The 16984-nt window shown below is 41.3% G+C and overlaps 3 protein-coding genes across 3 annotated transcripts in view; 1 reads left to right on the forward strand and 2 right to left on the reverse strand.

The window, feature by feature from the left end:
• The window catches only part of LOC119912609, a 390500-nt gene that overhangs the window by 186481 nt on the left and 187035 nt on the right, over positions 1 to 16984 (reverse strand). The window lies entirely within an intron of this gene.
• The window catches only part of LOC119912627 (coxsackievirus and adenovirus receptor homolog), a gene marked incomplete in the record, with an annotated part of 333023 nt that overhangs the window by 37201 nt on the left and 278838 nt on the right, over positions 1 to 16984 (forward strand).
• Positions 14536 to 16984, reverse strand: part of LOC119913349 (zinc finger protein 664-like) — a 6707-nt gene continuing 4258 nt past the window's right edge. Inside the window, exon 4 of the mRNA XM_038732761.1 lies at positions 14536 to 15977. Within this exon, the coding sequence (XP_038588689.1) occupies positions 15019 to 15977 (959 nt within the window). The 3' untranslated portion in view covers positions 14536 to 15018. The remainder of the gene's footprint in view (positions 15978 to 16984) is intronic.

Genomic DNA, 16984 nt, shown 5'->3' on the forward strand with positions numbered 1-16984 from the left:
TGGATTGTTCAGACTATTTCCCTGGCCTATCAGGTGCGCGGTTTACCTTCACCTATGGCCGTAAGGACGCACTCTACTCGAGGCATGGCGGCTTCTAGGGCCCTCCTCGCAGGGGCATCACTCCAGGATTTGTGTGACGCGGCTGGCTCGGCCACCCCTCACACTTTTGTCCGGTTTTACAGTCTGGACCGTCCTTCAGCACCCGGCACCCGTGTTCTCCTCCTAGTCGTGCCATCAGGTTCTGCACGCTGGGGGCAGGCGGGGTTTCGGCGTGGCCTAAGTGGGTATCTCGTTCCCATACAACATACGTAACCCAAGACGTTTTTCAATGTAATTACTTATTAATAAATAAAATATTTACTGCCTTATTGTCAATGGGCTCAAACCTCACAACTGAAGCACTTTCCGGTTTTCTCTGTTGATTGGAACAGCCACCATTCTGCCGAGGCTTTCCCAGACTACAGCGACAACACCGCAACTACACGCATTCCATTAACTCCATAAAACAAAAGGCTCCCAACACAAAACAGACTCCATGTTCAGATAAAAACAAGATTGTGCCAAACGAGATTCAGTAGATGTCGAGTTAAAACACTGAACATCAGAAAGGCTGGAGAAACACAGAGAGTTAGCTCGCCAGTTAACGCGGAGCAGTTGCTAACATTATACGGTGCAAAGTTGTTACGCTTTCCACATTACTACACCAACTACCGCGACCCACATTACTATCCTGTGTACCACAGATATTATGTCAAAGTGTTGATTTAGCCTGCAAGTGTTGCGTTTTTTCAGATTTTGAGAAAGGAGAGGCTGGATCCGATGAAAATTAACAAGAAAATTTAATTAAAAAACAGGTGACTAAAAGATCAGAACAAAACCTGAAACAAAAACACTGCAGTGGACTGGAAAGTTGTTCCTCTTTTCAGATTTACAGCTTACAGTCCTGATTCTCACAAAATGAATTGTTAATATCCTCCAGGTATGTGGGCGGGTCTTTTCCTCCAAATGGCTCAGGACCATAGCCATTGGTCGTTTGGTTACTTCTTTGTCACCCAATTAGGAAGGGTGTACCTTACTGTTCTACGTTGCTTTTGGTCGAACAAAAGCGTCGACCCCAGACGTAGAACCCTTTTTGATCTACAGGAATACACAGTCCTTGCTCTACCAACTAGTCATACAGCACAACAGGGGTTGTCTCCAAAACGGTCGATACCCAATCTTAGGAGTCTATGAAGAAGTTAAACAAAAGGATCCTTCTGGCACTAAACAAAGAGGTGTCAGTTTCGTTCACATTACAAAGAGGAGATAGACAGTGGTTTAATTAACATTCTAATGCAATTGTCTGGCTTAAAACCCTGCAGTTTTACATTTGAAGGAAAACACTGAAACACTGGAGAAACTTTTTAAAACTCAACACAAGAAAGGATGTAACAAACAAACAAATTGATGTTGGAAAGGATGTTAAAAAACAAACATGGAGCTATTTGTTTACTAGCCTATAGTGATTTAGGCAGGGAAGCCAGATATTTAGGTACACAGCCACCTCCCAGTCGATGTAACTAACGTGAACACCACAGAGGAAGAGCCATCCACTAACACCAAAGTAACTTACTGCGGTCTGTTGTGTGACAATGATCTAATTTATAATATTCAATCCAGCTAACTAACAGTTTCATTATCATCCACAACACTTAGCTGTGCTCAAATTGCTGAACCTCCAGTTAAAGACACACAGATAGTAATGTTGGTTAGTAAAAAGCACACAAGCGAGCTAACGACAACGTCAAATCATGTAATGAGCATGGGTTACTTCAACCTCAAGTTGTCTATAGTTGCTGCTACACTGCCTTTGTCTGGCAGTATTGTGCCAATATGTGACTGGCTACACTGTATGAAAGGCACAGAGCCGGTTTTGAGCTGCTTCTGAATAGGGCTGAACGATTAATTGCATTTGCAAATTTATCACAATATGATAAAACATTTTCTCATCGCAAACGCTGCGATTACACTCTGGTCACGACACGCGATAGTAAAGCAGTCCTCAGACGAAACATCAGCTTCGCACGTTACGCTGTACCTTAACATGTAGTACAATGGCCTTAAGCTGCTGTTGTGGAATCTGGATGTTCTGCATTTGAAGCTGCTGAACCTCTTGCCAGAGGGCAGCTCCACCATTGCTCGCAATAATAAATCATGCAATTCATACATCACCTAATTTCATCATAACACAGGCCTGACCCACAAGAAAGAACAGTGTATGTTTAATCCATCTAATATTGTGTTGGTCATAGTATACACTGATTTATTGCTTGTCTTGTCTGTGTCCCCTGATGAATGTGCCACTACCAGAGACACCAGTAGACTTTCACTTCATTCATAACTTCGGGTGGCTTCATGTTATACTTGAGAGTGAAAACGGTGCTGTAATGGGGACAGGTGGAGTTGTCATGTGTTAAGTTTGGCTAGTTATTTAAGTGTGTTCCTGAGTGCAAGTGTCTGAATGAGTAATATCACGGTTTTATTAATGTTTGCACATTTCTGGACATCATCATTATGGTGAGATTAAAGCTTTTAAAGTAAACTTTTCATGATGAGGAATTGCGAACTGTTGTTGCTGGACAGTCGTACTGCTAATGGCTTTATCTGGGAAAAATGGGGGCAAGATTCTGCTGTTTAACCTGGACAAACTGCTGCTTCAGCAAAATATGGATTTATCCAGCACCGAACATGGACAACTGAGTTGATGCAGAGACAACGTGGGCCAGGTCGAGATTACCAAAGGAAAACCTGGCTACATAACACGCTCGTGGACTCAGCACCAGAGCTGACAAAACAATCAACCTCTGTCATATGTAAAACGCCTATTAGCACTGCATAACCATAATATTTTTTCTTATCCCTGCTTATTGTACCCCTGTGGTCATAGTAACATAACACTGTGTAGTCATCTAACATTTGGCAGTTTAATATTTTCTGTTTATCAGCCACACATGAGTGAGAAAACACCTGATAATAACATTACTGACAATCTGTGACCGTCTTCGCAGTCTGTCAATCGTTTACCGGTTCTGTGACTGTAGGAACACATTTACATTTATTCATTTAACTGACGCTATATGTCAGAGGACGCACGCATCTGGAGCAACTAGGGGTTAAGTGTCTTGCTTATGGACACATTGGAGACACATGATAAAAATCGTTATAAATTTAATAACACACTGGATAAAGCCATCAAGTTCTTAAAATAACCTCAGCACAGTGAAAGCAACACAGAAGTTTAGATAAAATATTTCCAGCCGACAACAGCTGCGGATCAGCTGGCCTGACTCACGTCTGAGTCCACCTAAGCATCGGCGGTACTGGATTTTGGATTGTTGTAATCAGCTGTTCCACTTGTTTTGGAGTTTAGGAGACCAAATTTGGCTGCGTATAAAAATGTCCTGACTGATGAAAACTTAAAACAACAACTTTGGACCCAGTATTTAATGTAACTCCATCAGCTGTTCGCTGTAAACACACCGCTGTCCGATGGCTGCCATTTCTGAGCAATACATTCAATGCCGACGTACGATCTCAAGCGGACGTTGGTGAGACTGTTGATTGCGATTTACTGGTTTGCAAACAACGGTGGAAAAGAGAGGGACAGTCATAGAAAAACAGCCAACATGCTCGATTTAAAGCCAGTAGCCTCTACTCCCCCAAAGAACCGGTACTTTCATCAAGTACTACCCCCCGAGCAGAAACATTTTGGGGGGTAAATTAAAGATCCTGTTACTAAATTTAGACGCTGGTCCCTTTGGTGGAAATGCAGTGCCTTCCTCTAAAGGTTCCTCATTCAGGGTTATAGTTCCTTTGGTCGAAGCTAGAGAGCTAGAGACTGAGATGGACAGTTTTACGCAGCGGTGCAAGCAGAATTGTCTTGACCTCAACTCCTCCAAAATCAAGGAGCTGGTTGTTAACCACTCTGTTAGTCAACAACCAGTCAGTAGAAAGTGTAATGGCAATATTTGCTTTTTGCTTTACCTCTACCCTGTATTTCCAGTATCCATATCTTTACCATCATGCACAGGTATGAGTGTAGTTTTACACAGACAGACAAGATTTTCCAGAGATTATTGCAGTTGAGGTTTGGGGTTTATTGCAGTAGTAAATCGTACAAACAGATGAACATACCGGTTGATTTCTTATTCTGTTTCCAGTTGTTTTGTGGTCTATAACCCGTGGTCTGCTGAGAACTGTGTGTGCTCCCCCTACCTGTGCCTACCACTTCCTGTCACCTATGCCCTCAATATACAACCATGTGCATCTAATCACTGCCACCCAGTATCCAAAATACTGACATAAATCTATCTAAACAAAATAAAATATGCCAACAATAATTATATTGTTGTAATATTATTTTCAATAAACTTACCTTCTAACTTATTTACTTACAACCTTTTATTACAGTTACAGTGAGGAAAATAAGTATTTGAACACCCTGCTATTTTGCAAGTTCTCCCACTTAGAAATCATGGAGGGGTCTGAAATTGTCATCGTAGGTGCATGTCCACTGTGAGAGACATAATCTAAAAAAAAAAAAAATCCAGAAATCACAATGTATGATTTTTTAACTATTTATTTGTATGATACAGCTGCAAATAAGTATTTGAACACCTGTCTATCAGCTAGAATTCTGACTCTCAAAGACCTGTTAGTCTGCCTTCAAAATGTCCACCTCCACTCCATTTATTATCCTAAATTAGATGCACCTGTTTGAGGTCGTTAGCTGCATAAAGACACCTGTCCACCCCATACAATCAGTAAGAATCCAACTACTAACATGGCCAAGACCAAAGATCTGTCCAAAGACACTAGAGACAAAGTTGTCCACCTCCACAAGGCTGGAAAGGGCTACGGGGAAATTGCCAAGCAGCTTGGTGAAAAAAGGTCCACTGTTGGAGCAATCATTAGAAAATGGAAGAAGCTAAACATGACTGTCAGTCTCCCTCGGACTGGGGCTCCATGCAAGATCTCACCTCGTGGGGTCTCAATGATCCTAAGAAAGGTGAGAAATCAGCCCTGAACTACACGGGAGGAGCTGGTCAATGACCTGAAAAGAGCTGGGACCACCGTTTCCAAGGTTACTGTTGGTAATACACTAAGACGTCATGGTTTGAAATCACGCATGGCACGGAAGGTTCCCCTGCTTAAACCAGCACATGTCAAGGCCCGTCTTCAGTTTGCCAATGACCATTTGGATGATCCAGAGGAGTCATGGGAGAAAGTCATGTGGTCAGATGAGACCAAAATAGAACTTTTTGGTCATAATTCCACTAACCGTGTTTGGAGGAAGAAGAATGATGAGTACCATCCCAAGAACACCATCCCTACTGTGAAGCATGGGGGTGGTAGCATCATGCTTTGGGGCTGTTTTTCTGCACATGGGACAGGGCGACTGCACTGTATTAAGGAGAGGATGACCGGGGCCATGTATTGCGAGATTTTGGGGAACAACCTCCTTCCCTCAGTTAGAGCATTGAAGATGGGTCGAGGCCGGGTCTTCCAACATGACAATGACCCGAAGCACACAGCCAGGATAACCAAGGAGTGGCTCTGTAAGAAGCATATCAAGGTTCTGGCGTGGCCTAGCCAGTCTCCAGACCTAAACCCAACAGAGAATCTTTGGAGGGAGCTCAAACTCCGTGTTTCTCAGCGACAGCCCAGAAACCTGACTGATGTAGAGAAGATCTGTGTGGAGGAGTGGGCCAAAATCCCTCCTGCAGTGTGTGCAAACCTGGTGAAAAACTACAGGAAACGATTGACCTCTGTAATTGCAAACAAAGGCTACTGTACCAAATATTAACATTGATTTTCTCAGGTGTTCAAATACTTATTTGCAGCTGTATCATACAAATAAATACTATTAATAATAATAAATAAAATTTCAGACCCCTCCATGATTTCTAAGTGGGAGAACTTGCAAAATAGCAGGGTGTTCAAATACTTATTTTCCTCACTGTATGTGGCATATTGTGCTGTGTTTCTGGAATGTCAATAATAAACGCACTGATGCTCAGCAAAAATCAAGTTCCAAACAGATAAAGTTATTTGAATTGAATTTTACTGGAGCGGTTACTAAGCAAAGATCTCACAATTCAGAAAAGCCCAAACTGCAAAGAAACTAAACCAGCTTCACAACTGGAAACAACTTTGTCAAACAAACCAAGCATCAGACATATTTAGGACTAAACATTTCAAACACAGGAAAGTTAAGCTGTAAAATACCTAAAGACAAGAGTCCACAAAGGAGTTCGCTCTGCCTCCTGGTCATCACACTACGTCCACCACAGCTTCAGGATACAAGCACTCAGAACATTAGACCCAACTAGGACTGTGTGATTTCGACCAAAAGGTATAATTAGGCTGAATTCCGACATTTGGCATCTTTTTGCACGAACAGACAACGAGGCGGGACGGTTACTGAAAGTATCAAGCGAGTTCAAATTGACTGTTGGTGGAAAACAGAGAGGGAGTTGTCGCAAAGCAACTAGGGCAACATGCACAGTACAAAATATTTTAATAAAAATATCTAAACTAAAACACTGTCAGTAGCATCGTGTTGTGTCGAAAAGCTAAGTACCAACAGGGGAAAACTAATTTCATACCTGTCATACCAGATCATTGATTCAGAGAATAACGCAGTTAGACAGTTTGACATGGTGATTGCTCTGGTATTGCAGACTATTTTAGAACTGAGTTTACAACACCCACTTTGCAGAGATACGTCTACACAGTTGCACTCACATGATTTGTGGCAGCGTTGTCACGCAGCTCTGCTCTGAAACTCAGACTGAGCGAAAATTAAGCCTTGCAACTTAAAAAACAGCCTGGAGGCAGGGCCTTCTGCTCTTGGCCAATGCTTGGCTTTCTGCTGAAGTACAGTCCAATCAAGTACATAGATAAGATGCTTGCCTTTGGTGTGGGAGACCTGGGTTCAATTCCCACTGTGAGACATCCACCAGTGTGTCCCTGAACAAGACACTTAACCCCTCGTTGCTCCAGAGGCGTGCGACCTCTGACATGTACAGCAATTGTAAGTCGCTTTGGATAAAAAGCGTCAGTTAAATGTAAATGTTTAACAAATCTGCATCATGTTGTAGTTATTTCGGCATCAGTTTAATCCATTTATTGCTATTTAATCACAGCAACATGTTTACTTTGGGTTCATAGAGCTGTAGTATTACCATGTTAAAATCGCCTTCGAGTTGTGTGTGAACACTTGCAGCGAATGTACTCAAAGAAGACATATTCGCGTTTGGTCTGAACGCCGCATTACACTTGTTGCCCCACGCATGCGCCGATCGGGAAACACACCCACAACAAAGATTAGAGAAATTCTTTTGAGTTTACTTTCAGCTTCCTCTCTTCAAGATGAAAACAGGAATCGCAGAGACAGTAGCTATATTACGGTTACTGTTTAAATGGTGAAATCAGATGAAACAGACAGTTTGTTCACAAACATCTGCTGCTTCTCTCGGCAGCTAAGAGAGTCCAAACACATCATTAACATCACAGTGAAGCTGTTTGTTCACTTAACGGGCCATCGTGTGTTTGTCCAGGTCGGCTCTCTATTCAAATGGGGATCAGCTGCTTGAAAAGGCGACTGATGCGCATTTTCACCTCTCTTCAGGTGATCAGCTTGAATAGGAGGCAGAGAGCTGAACATGTGGACATCAGCTGGCTATTCAGCTGCATTAATGAGCAGCCCAAACAGATGCAAACACAAAGCCACTGAAGGAAAACTGTGTGTTGTGAATGTAGCCTGCAAACCTCTTTGCTTCCTCCGTCCTCCAGCCGGTGACCCAGAGATCCACCGAGCTCCTCCATCATCCAGGATGTTCCCCTCACTTTCACAGGTGGAGCAGAGAGGAGCCCCAGCTGGATCCTATGAGGACGTCTGTTACGGGGCAGAAACAGGCTGCTTGTTGATTGGTCGGCTGATCTGATGGACAGTAAAAGTGGAAATTCTAATATTAATATTCCTCCAGAAGTGTAAAAGGGAATAACAGCAGCAGCAGAGGCTCTGAACGTCTTCATGATGATTCAGCAAATGAAAATGATTCCATGTGTGTGGAATCCAAATCAGAAATGAATCCTAAAAACTCTGTCACTCTGTCTGCTTCCTCTTCTTCAGCCAAAGACTTCTCTCTGCTTCCTCTTGTTCCAGCTTCATCTCGGCTCCTTTATGGGAGCTGAGCTCCAAATGTCTGTCTTCTTCTTCATTTTCTAATCTCAGTCTGCTGTCACACTTTACAAACAAACCACAGGTCTGATCTGCAACATTTCTCTCCATCTTTATTGCTCCCTCACATCTGGGGCCTGAATCCTGAAGCAGGTTTAACTGAGTCTGGGTCTCTGGGTTGACCTGGTCTCAGTGAGACTAACAATGGCCGTCCTGGATAACCAGTATCATCTAACTATTCAGTCCAGCTCACTAACAGTTTTGTTATCATCCAGTACATTTAGCTGTGCTCACATTGCTGAGCCTCCAGGGGAAAGTCACACAAATAAATTATGTTAGTTACTGAAAAGCAGCAGGCAAATATTTCCATTTGATGGAACGGTGCAGCCATAAAAACATGGAGGATCTGGTTTGAATATCTCACTCAGTGATGACATCATATAGCCGAACTTCACTGAAGAGCTGGAACAAGTTGAACACAATAAATATGAGATGCTGTCAGACGAGCGTTTGTTTCTTCAGCTTCAGAGTCATTAATGTGAAATGTAAAATGTTTGTGCTGTTAAAATCTGTGAATAACAACAACCTTACTGGGCTGCTGATCTTCCATTATAGGAGGACTGGTTATTAAAGGTAACAGGACACAAACCCTCTGCACACAGTTTGTTCCTCCAGTGACTTTAAAGTGAAAACTATCATCTGTTGAACAAACTGAAGCTCCTCTGCTGCCTCCTGCTGGCTGCTTCCTGTCACTGTCAGTCTGTTCGTCCCTCAGGACAAACTGGAGAGCTCCTCACAAAACATTCACATTAACACAACAGCTACATTTACTACACTGCTGTACTAAAGTACTACACTCAGGTACTTGTACGTTACTTTCTACTTCACTACATTTATCTGACAGCTTTAGTTACTAGTTACTTCACAAATTAGGGCTTTTACACACAAACGAGTTCAAATTTAGTGTTTAAAATATGTTGAGTTAAACTCCCAACAGTTTATACAATTATTATTATTATTAAGTTTTCTTGCACACTATATAAAGCCACCACACCAGACTCTACTGCTGAAAATCTCTGATACAAAATGAGCTCCAGCTCAACAACTACAGCAGTAAAATCCTGCTTTTACATTAATGAGTCATTAAAATTACAGAAACTTCATATAATTAATATCTTTAATGTTAAAAAAATCAACTCATGGAGTCATAATGATGAGATACGAAGTAACTTACGGTCATATTTTTATCTTAGTTTTGGTATAAAAAGCATCTCCGTACCTTAAAAATGGTGACTCACCACAGGAGCTTTTATTTTGGTAATTCTTACCTTTTCTGGGCCATAAGGGTCAAACAACAGAGAATCCCTCAGTAATAATAGAGCCAGAACAGATCTAATTATTAACTGCAGATACAAGCCAAACAATTGCAGGAAGCACAACATGATATTTAATAAGTAATGTGAGAGTGAGAAGACGATAAAGAGGTTTTCCACCTTTGTAAATCAGCTTCCACCGCTTGTTTTGGTGCTGCTGCACAGACGACATCAGAATCTGAAGTAGAAGTTAAAGGTTTGTGACTGCAGGATCAAAATAGGACGTTTCACTTTCATCATGCTCCTTTGAAAACAACTTTTCTCTCTTTGATCAGCTCAGAAGTGACGCTCTGTGGTGACAGCGGTGATGACATCATCATAGCCATCATCCAAAGTATTCACAAATCTCGGTCAAAATCTGTTAGTAAGCACTTCTTTGCCCAGAAAATCCATCCACTTCACAGCTTTGGCATATCAAGACACTGATCAGACAGCATGGATTTCCTTCTGAAGGAATAAAGAAGTTACAACAGGTGTCTTTGTCATATTCAATAAAAGTAAGAATAACAGTAATTCAGCTCAAGGGCAGAGCTCATACACCAGAGGGTGATTACTGACCCAGAGAAACAGATAACTCATTTAATGCTAGGGAATAATTGTTGAGTTTAACTGTTACCTTCCTCTGGATGATAAGTCCAGGGGGAGGAGGAGCAACAATGTTTAAAATAAAACCGGGGCAAGAGAGGACAGGAAGTCAGGGTCATGTGCAAACTAAAAATTATATTTATTACAATGTTGACACGAAGGGAAGGCCAACACAAAACTACTCTCAAAAGGAGAAAGCGACAAAGCAGATAAGGCGGTAATCAACACAAGTTAACTAACAGAGCTATGTTCAACACTAACTGAACAAGAGTACAACTAAAAGTCCTCTCTCACTGTCCGCTGGGCTGACTGGTTGGCAGTGATCTGCTTACAGGTGTTCAGCAGTGTGGTCTCAACAGGTAGAAGGGGAAACTCCTTTTTAACATCCAGGCAATGAGTGGTGTTTAGGCAGAGCTGCTGACTCATGCAGGTAAGGTATGGGGGGGGGGGGGGCACTACCTGAGAGAGCAGAGAGCGAGAAGGAACGCACCCCAAATCAAACACAAGACCCTTACGGTCATAACACTAACAGAAAAGCCTTTCTCAGCCTTGACCCACAGGAAAGCAAAACACAAAAGGGGCGGTGGCGTTGGAGCAGTGGATAAGACACATGCCTTTGGTGTGAGAGACCCAGGTTCAAATCCAGAGTGAGCAAGACCCTTAACCTCTTGTCAGAGGTGTGTGACCGCTGACATATATAGCAATTGTAAGTCGCTTTGGATAAAAGCGTCAGCTAAATGAATAAATTTAAAATAATCTCACAGAAGGTCATTATATCAAAACATTGGTACACTTAGGGGAAATTATTACATAAGATGAGCAAAGGACAAAAAGGTAATGACATATAGAGGTTTATTAAAAGTTCGTACAGGGTAAAATCCATTTTAAGCAGTTTGGTCTGAATGATCAATGTTTTCATTGTCATGATCAGGAGAATTGCTTGACATGAGTGGTTGTGTCTCAGGAAGGAGGCAGAACTTGAGCTGACATGTCTGCACCTCAGCGGGAGCCAACTTGAGTGAATCTGCGTCTCTTTGCGTCGTCTGAACAAAACCACATTCAGTAATAGAAAATAAAAACAGCGAATATAGATGTAAAATACAGATTTAATGTAAATATGTTTAACTACAGCTCAATAACAAGAACTTATGTATGAAGCACACAGAAACAATATTTCAGCAAGCAGTTCATTCTTGACTCGAGCTGCACGATTTGGAGAAAAAGTCGTATTTTGATTATTGTGGACAATATTGCGGTTCGATTATAATGGAACAAATGGTCCTTTGAGTCTACTTGCTTAATTATCAAGGAAAAAGCACAAAATACTGACATTTTGAAGTGTGTTTTTCTCAACTGGAACAAAGTTAAACGATAAACAATATTTATAACAATAACTAATAAAAACATGTAAAACAGAACCAAAGGAACATGTTGCTCTACAGAGGAGGCCGCTAGAAGGAGCAAATATTGGCTCCATCTAAATCTACATCTGTCCACTGCAGAGACTCCCTCCACAATCTGGAGGAGGAACTAGTATACATGAGTGTATTAGTGTAATATTACAACATTAAAGAGTATAATGTTCATTTAATAGTAGCCAATACCGTTAGTGTAACAACAATACCATATATTCATTATGTCACATATTAGTATACTGTTATACACTAGTTGAATATTGAATCCAGTTACCGCTGTTTCATTACTGTGGGTTGTTGTTATTTATTTAATCCTTGTGCAAGCAAAAAGCTCTTCATTGGTAATTTGTTAATGCTAAGAACTAACTTGACATATAATGCTATGAAAATGCAGTGACTGCCCCCTACTGGTTGTAACCTGGCTACTGCAGTTTACTTTTGCTATTTGCTGATGAAACTTCCGGACTGACGCTTTCCAGCTTTTTCCAAATCAAACTTCCTCAGCTGTCATCACATGACGTTAGTCCAGCACAGTCACATGATAACAGTAGGGCTGCAACGATTAGTCAACGTAATAGACGACACAGGCTATAAAAATTTGTCGACGTGAAATTTCATTGTCGTTACATACAGGTGCTGGTCATATAATTAGAATATCATCAAAAAGTTTATTTATTTCAGTAATTCCATTCAAAAAGTGAAACTTGGATATTATATTCATTCATTCCACACAGACTGATATATTTCAAATGTTTCATTTAATTGTGATGATTAAAACTGACAACTAATGAAAACCCCAAATTCAGTATCTCTGAAAATTAGAATATTAAGCAATACAAAAAAATAATTTTTAGAAATGTTGGCCAACTGAAAAGTATGAGCATGTACAGCACTCAATACTTAGTTGGGGCTCCTTTTGCCTGAATTACTGCAGCAATGCGGCGTGGCATGGAGTCCATCAGTCTGTGGCACTGCTCAGGTGTTATGAGAGCCCAGGTTGCTCTGATAGTGGCCTTCAGCTCTTCTGCATTGTTGGTTCTGGCGTATCGCATCTTCCTCTTTACAATACCCCATAGATTTTCTATAGGGTTAAGGTCAGGCCAGTTTGCTGGCCAATTAAGAACAGGGATACCACGGTCCTTAAACCAGGCACTGGTAGCTTTGGCACTGTGTGCAGTTGCCAAGTCCTGTTGGAAAATGAAATCTGCATCTCCATAAAGTTGGTCAGCAGCAGGAAGCATGAAGTGCTCTAAAACTTCCTGGTAGACGGCTGCGTTGACCTTTGACCTCAGAAAACACAGTGGACCAACACCAGCAGATGACATGGCACCCCAAACCATCACTGACTGTGGAAACTTTACACTGGACTTCAAGCAACGTGGATTCTGTGCCTCTCCTCTCTTCCTCCAGACTCTGGGACCTTGATTTCCAAAGGAAATGCAAAATTTACTTTCATCAGAGAACATAACTTTGGACCACTCAGCAGCAGTCCAGTCCTTCTTGTCTTTAGCCCAGGAGAGACGCTTCTGACGCTGTGTCTTGTTCAAGAGTGGCTTGACACAAGGAATGCGACAGCTGAAACCCATGTCTTGCATACGTCTGTGCGTGGTGGTTCTTGAAGAACTGACTCCAGCTGCAGTCCACTCTTTGTGAATCTCCCCACATTTTTGAATGGGTTTTGTTTCACAATCCTCTCCAGGGTGCGGTTATCCCTATTGCTTGTACACTTTTTTCTACCACATCTTTTCCTTCCCTTCTCCTCTCAATTAATGTGCAGGTGTTTTGAGGTAATTAGCTGATTATAGTGTGGCACCAGGTGTCTTCAATACTGAACCTTTTCACAATATTCTAATTTTCTGAGATACTGATTTTGGGGTTTTCATTAGTTGTCAGTTATAATCATCAAAATTAAAAGGAATGAACACTTGAAATATATCAGTCTGTGTGGAATGAATGTATACATTATACAAGTTTCACTTTCTGAATGGAATTACTGAAATAAATCAATTTTGATATTATATGATATTATATTCTAATTATATGACCAGCACCTGTAGATGCCGTTAGGGGACAGATGGGAATCTTCATACTAGGAACATTTCTGGTTGTTCATTTCTAACTGGAATGCACTATAGGAAGTGCTGGGAGCAGTACTTCGGAGAAAGAGGCGAACAGCAGAACGGCTTTTGTTTTGTACACTTTTGTAAGTTTTGTATGTTATTTAATCATTAAATACACTTTTGTGGCGAGAAATCAACTGTGTACAATTTGAATATTGGCAGTTTTACCAAAGTTGATGGCGAAATGGAAATGTGCTCAAACGTTTTCAGAGTTGAGAAGCTCCACAAGCGCAGGGTTAGCGGTGCCAGCCGGCCAGCCAGTCACGCCCACAGAACACCCTGGTCCCAGTTACTCAGTTCAGACCACTGCAGCAGCAACAACAGAGCAGCAGCGACAGAGGATGTTCATTTATTATTACCGGCCCGCAACAATATCAACACTGACCGCCACTTTTTTTTTTTTCCCGAGTCTTATTTAAAATCTTATTTGATTGCAGATGAGCGCCGTAGCGCATTGCGCAGCACATCCTCTCGCTCATCTCTCTCTCTCTCTCATTAACACCGCAGCACATATCTGTCCAACACAACACTGGCAATGTCGGAGACCCAGCTTTAAAAAAAAGTTAGTGGAAATGAGTAATGGTTTAAAGTACATCGAGGAACATCTGGTTCGTGATGTAGCCTACAGAACATTCTCCACCGAGTTATTGCCTAAAACCTATAAGCACTTTTGAAAAATAAACTAGTTTAAAAGGGGACTGTTGCTTTATTGTTCTAAATAGACATTACATTCTTAGTGTACAGTTGTGGTTATATTAGTTGATTTAATTTATTATAGTTCCAAAGCAAAAATCTTTGTTAAACAGTTAAAAGTTTGTACAAATCAGTGAATTATAGGAGTAGCCTACGCTGTCTTGTCTTCTTCCCTGGTTTCCCCCTGGCATTGATACTGGTGTTCATTCTGAATAGTAAACCTCATTCACTAAAAGGGTAACGCTAGCTAGTTAGGCTGTGTGTTGGAGATCAGTAATTCATTTGAAAGATATTTAATTAGTTAAATGGTTTAATTAGGGTTAGGTTTAGGGGGTGACAAAAATACTCGTGACTAGTCGACTAATCGAATAAATAATTAGTTAGTTACATTAGTTGCAGCCCTAGATAACAGGAGGTTTTATTCACGGCAGGAGGAAACCGCTAGCTCAGCTCTGTGAAAATGTCAAAATGATGCATTGTGAATGAATTTGTGTCTAAGGGTTCTCCTGTTGGTACATGATTTGCCACAGCTGCATGATTTCACTCTAGTCTGAACATGTTAAAGGATTTTTAGGTGACCTGATGTAGTGAAGATTTTTTCACACTATTCACACGTGAGGTTTCTCTCCAATATGAACACGTTGATGCTTTTTTAGGTGAGCTGATTGAGCAAAAGTTTTTCCACACTGTTCACACCAGTACGGTTTCTCTCCAGTGTGAACACGTCGGTGGATTGTTGCTTCAGTTGATGTAGTGAAAGTTTTTCCACACTGTTCACACCTGTAAGGTTTCTCTCCCGTGTGAACACGTAGGTGCTTTTTTAGGTTACCTGATTGAGCAAAAGTTTTTCTACACTGTTCACACCTGTAAGGTTTCTCTCCAGTGTGAACACGTTGGTGCTTTTTTAGATGACCTGATGTAGTGAAAGTTTTTCCACACTGTTCACACCAGTAAGGTTTCTTTCCAGTGTGAACACGTTGGTGCCTTTTTAGGTTACCTGATCGAGTGAAAGTTTTTCCACACTGATCACACCTGTGAGGTTTCTCTCCAGTGTGAACACGTTGGTGCTTTTTTAGGTGATCTGATTGAGCGAATGTTTTTCCACACTGTTCACACCTGTGAGGCTTCTCTCCAGTGTGAACACGTTCGTGGATTTTTAAGTTACCTGATTGAGTAAAAGTTTTTCCACACTGTTCACACCTGTGAGGTTTCTCTCCAGTGTGAACACGTTGGTGCTTTTTTAGATGACCTGATGTAGTGAAAGTTTTCCCACACTGTTCACACCTGTACGGTTTCTCTCCAGTGTGAACACGTTCATGGATTTTTAGGTTACCTGATGTAGCAAAAGTTTTTCCACACTCTTCACACCAGTGCGGTTTCTCTCCAGTGTGAACACGTTGGTGTTTTTTTAGGGCACCAGATGTAGTGAAAGTTTTCCCACACTGGTCACAGCTGTACAGTTTCTCTCCAGTGTGAAGTCTCTGATGAATCTTCAAAGATTCAGATGTGAAGGATTTGTCACAGAGCTCACAGCGGTGACGTTTGAGTCCAGTTCTTCTCTCCTTCTCTATATCAACAAAGAGAAACACAGTAAGTGAGATGTCATGGTGGCATCTAACACCATAAATGACAGAGCACATCTTTGAAATCACCTACTAATGTACTGTACCCACAGTGATTAGGACTGTCATCCACACTCACACACTGAATACTAAATAGGTGGAAAGTAACAAATTACAATTTACAAAAGTCACATTACTTTTATTGAGTAGTTTTTGTGCACTTTTGAGGGGGGTTGAGATATCAACCCACAACAGACAGCTGAAGTACCCCAAAGGAGGGGGTGAAAGTTTTGCACCACCCAAGTGCTGTTTGGGCAGTTTTGACCATAAATCTACCACCTCCGGTGAAGTTGAGATAACAGACTCATGCATGACTGTTAAAATGACAATATTAACCTTGTCGAGAGACTAACCTCAACCTGAACATGAGAAAAGCCAGATGCCAGGAAGGACAGTCCCAAATTCCTTTGTGTGAACAAGAATGTAAACTTATAAACTTGCCTTATTACCTTGTTTGAATTAAATCTTATTTATTGGCCTGACACTTCAGTTTGAGTAGTCTATTACCATGTTCTAGTTAGAAACTGTTGAAAAGCAGAATCCATAAATAAGTTAATTTTGCAGTCGTCTTTAATCTTCAGCAATGGTCACTGGATTTCCGGCATTTAATTTTTATTGTAACTAATGTTGTTCCAAGCACCTTATATACTTTCTTTATAAATTATATGGTTCAGAAATAGTCCTGTGTTGAATAACCAACTTTCACGCCTGACCCAAGGATTGAGTTAAAAGGGGCTATATGTAAGTTTTTGATTTTAATAAATGAAATTGCCTTATTGTCAGTGGGCTCAAAACTCACTCAGAAATGAAACACACACCTGTTTTCTTCGTTGCTTGCATCAGACAATATTCTGCTTTTAATGTGAGGTCTGTCGGGTCGGATTCAGCCTTGTGCGCGCTCCCGAGCCGCTCTCAGACTACAGCGGCAACAAGGCAGCTAACGACATGAAGT

Source organism: Micropterus salmoides, unplaced genomic scaffold, assembly GCF_014851395.1.
Source record: "Micropterus salmoides isolate LMB-PRFRI ecotype aquatic unplaced genomic scaffold, ASM1485139v1 Ms_hic_scaffold_2, whole genome shotgun sequence".
NCBI lineage: Eukaryota > Metazoa > Chordata > Actinopteri > Centrarchiformes > Centrarchidae > Micropterus > Micropterus salmoides.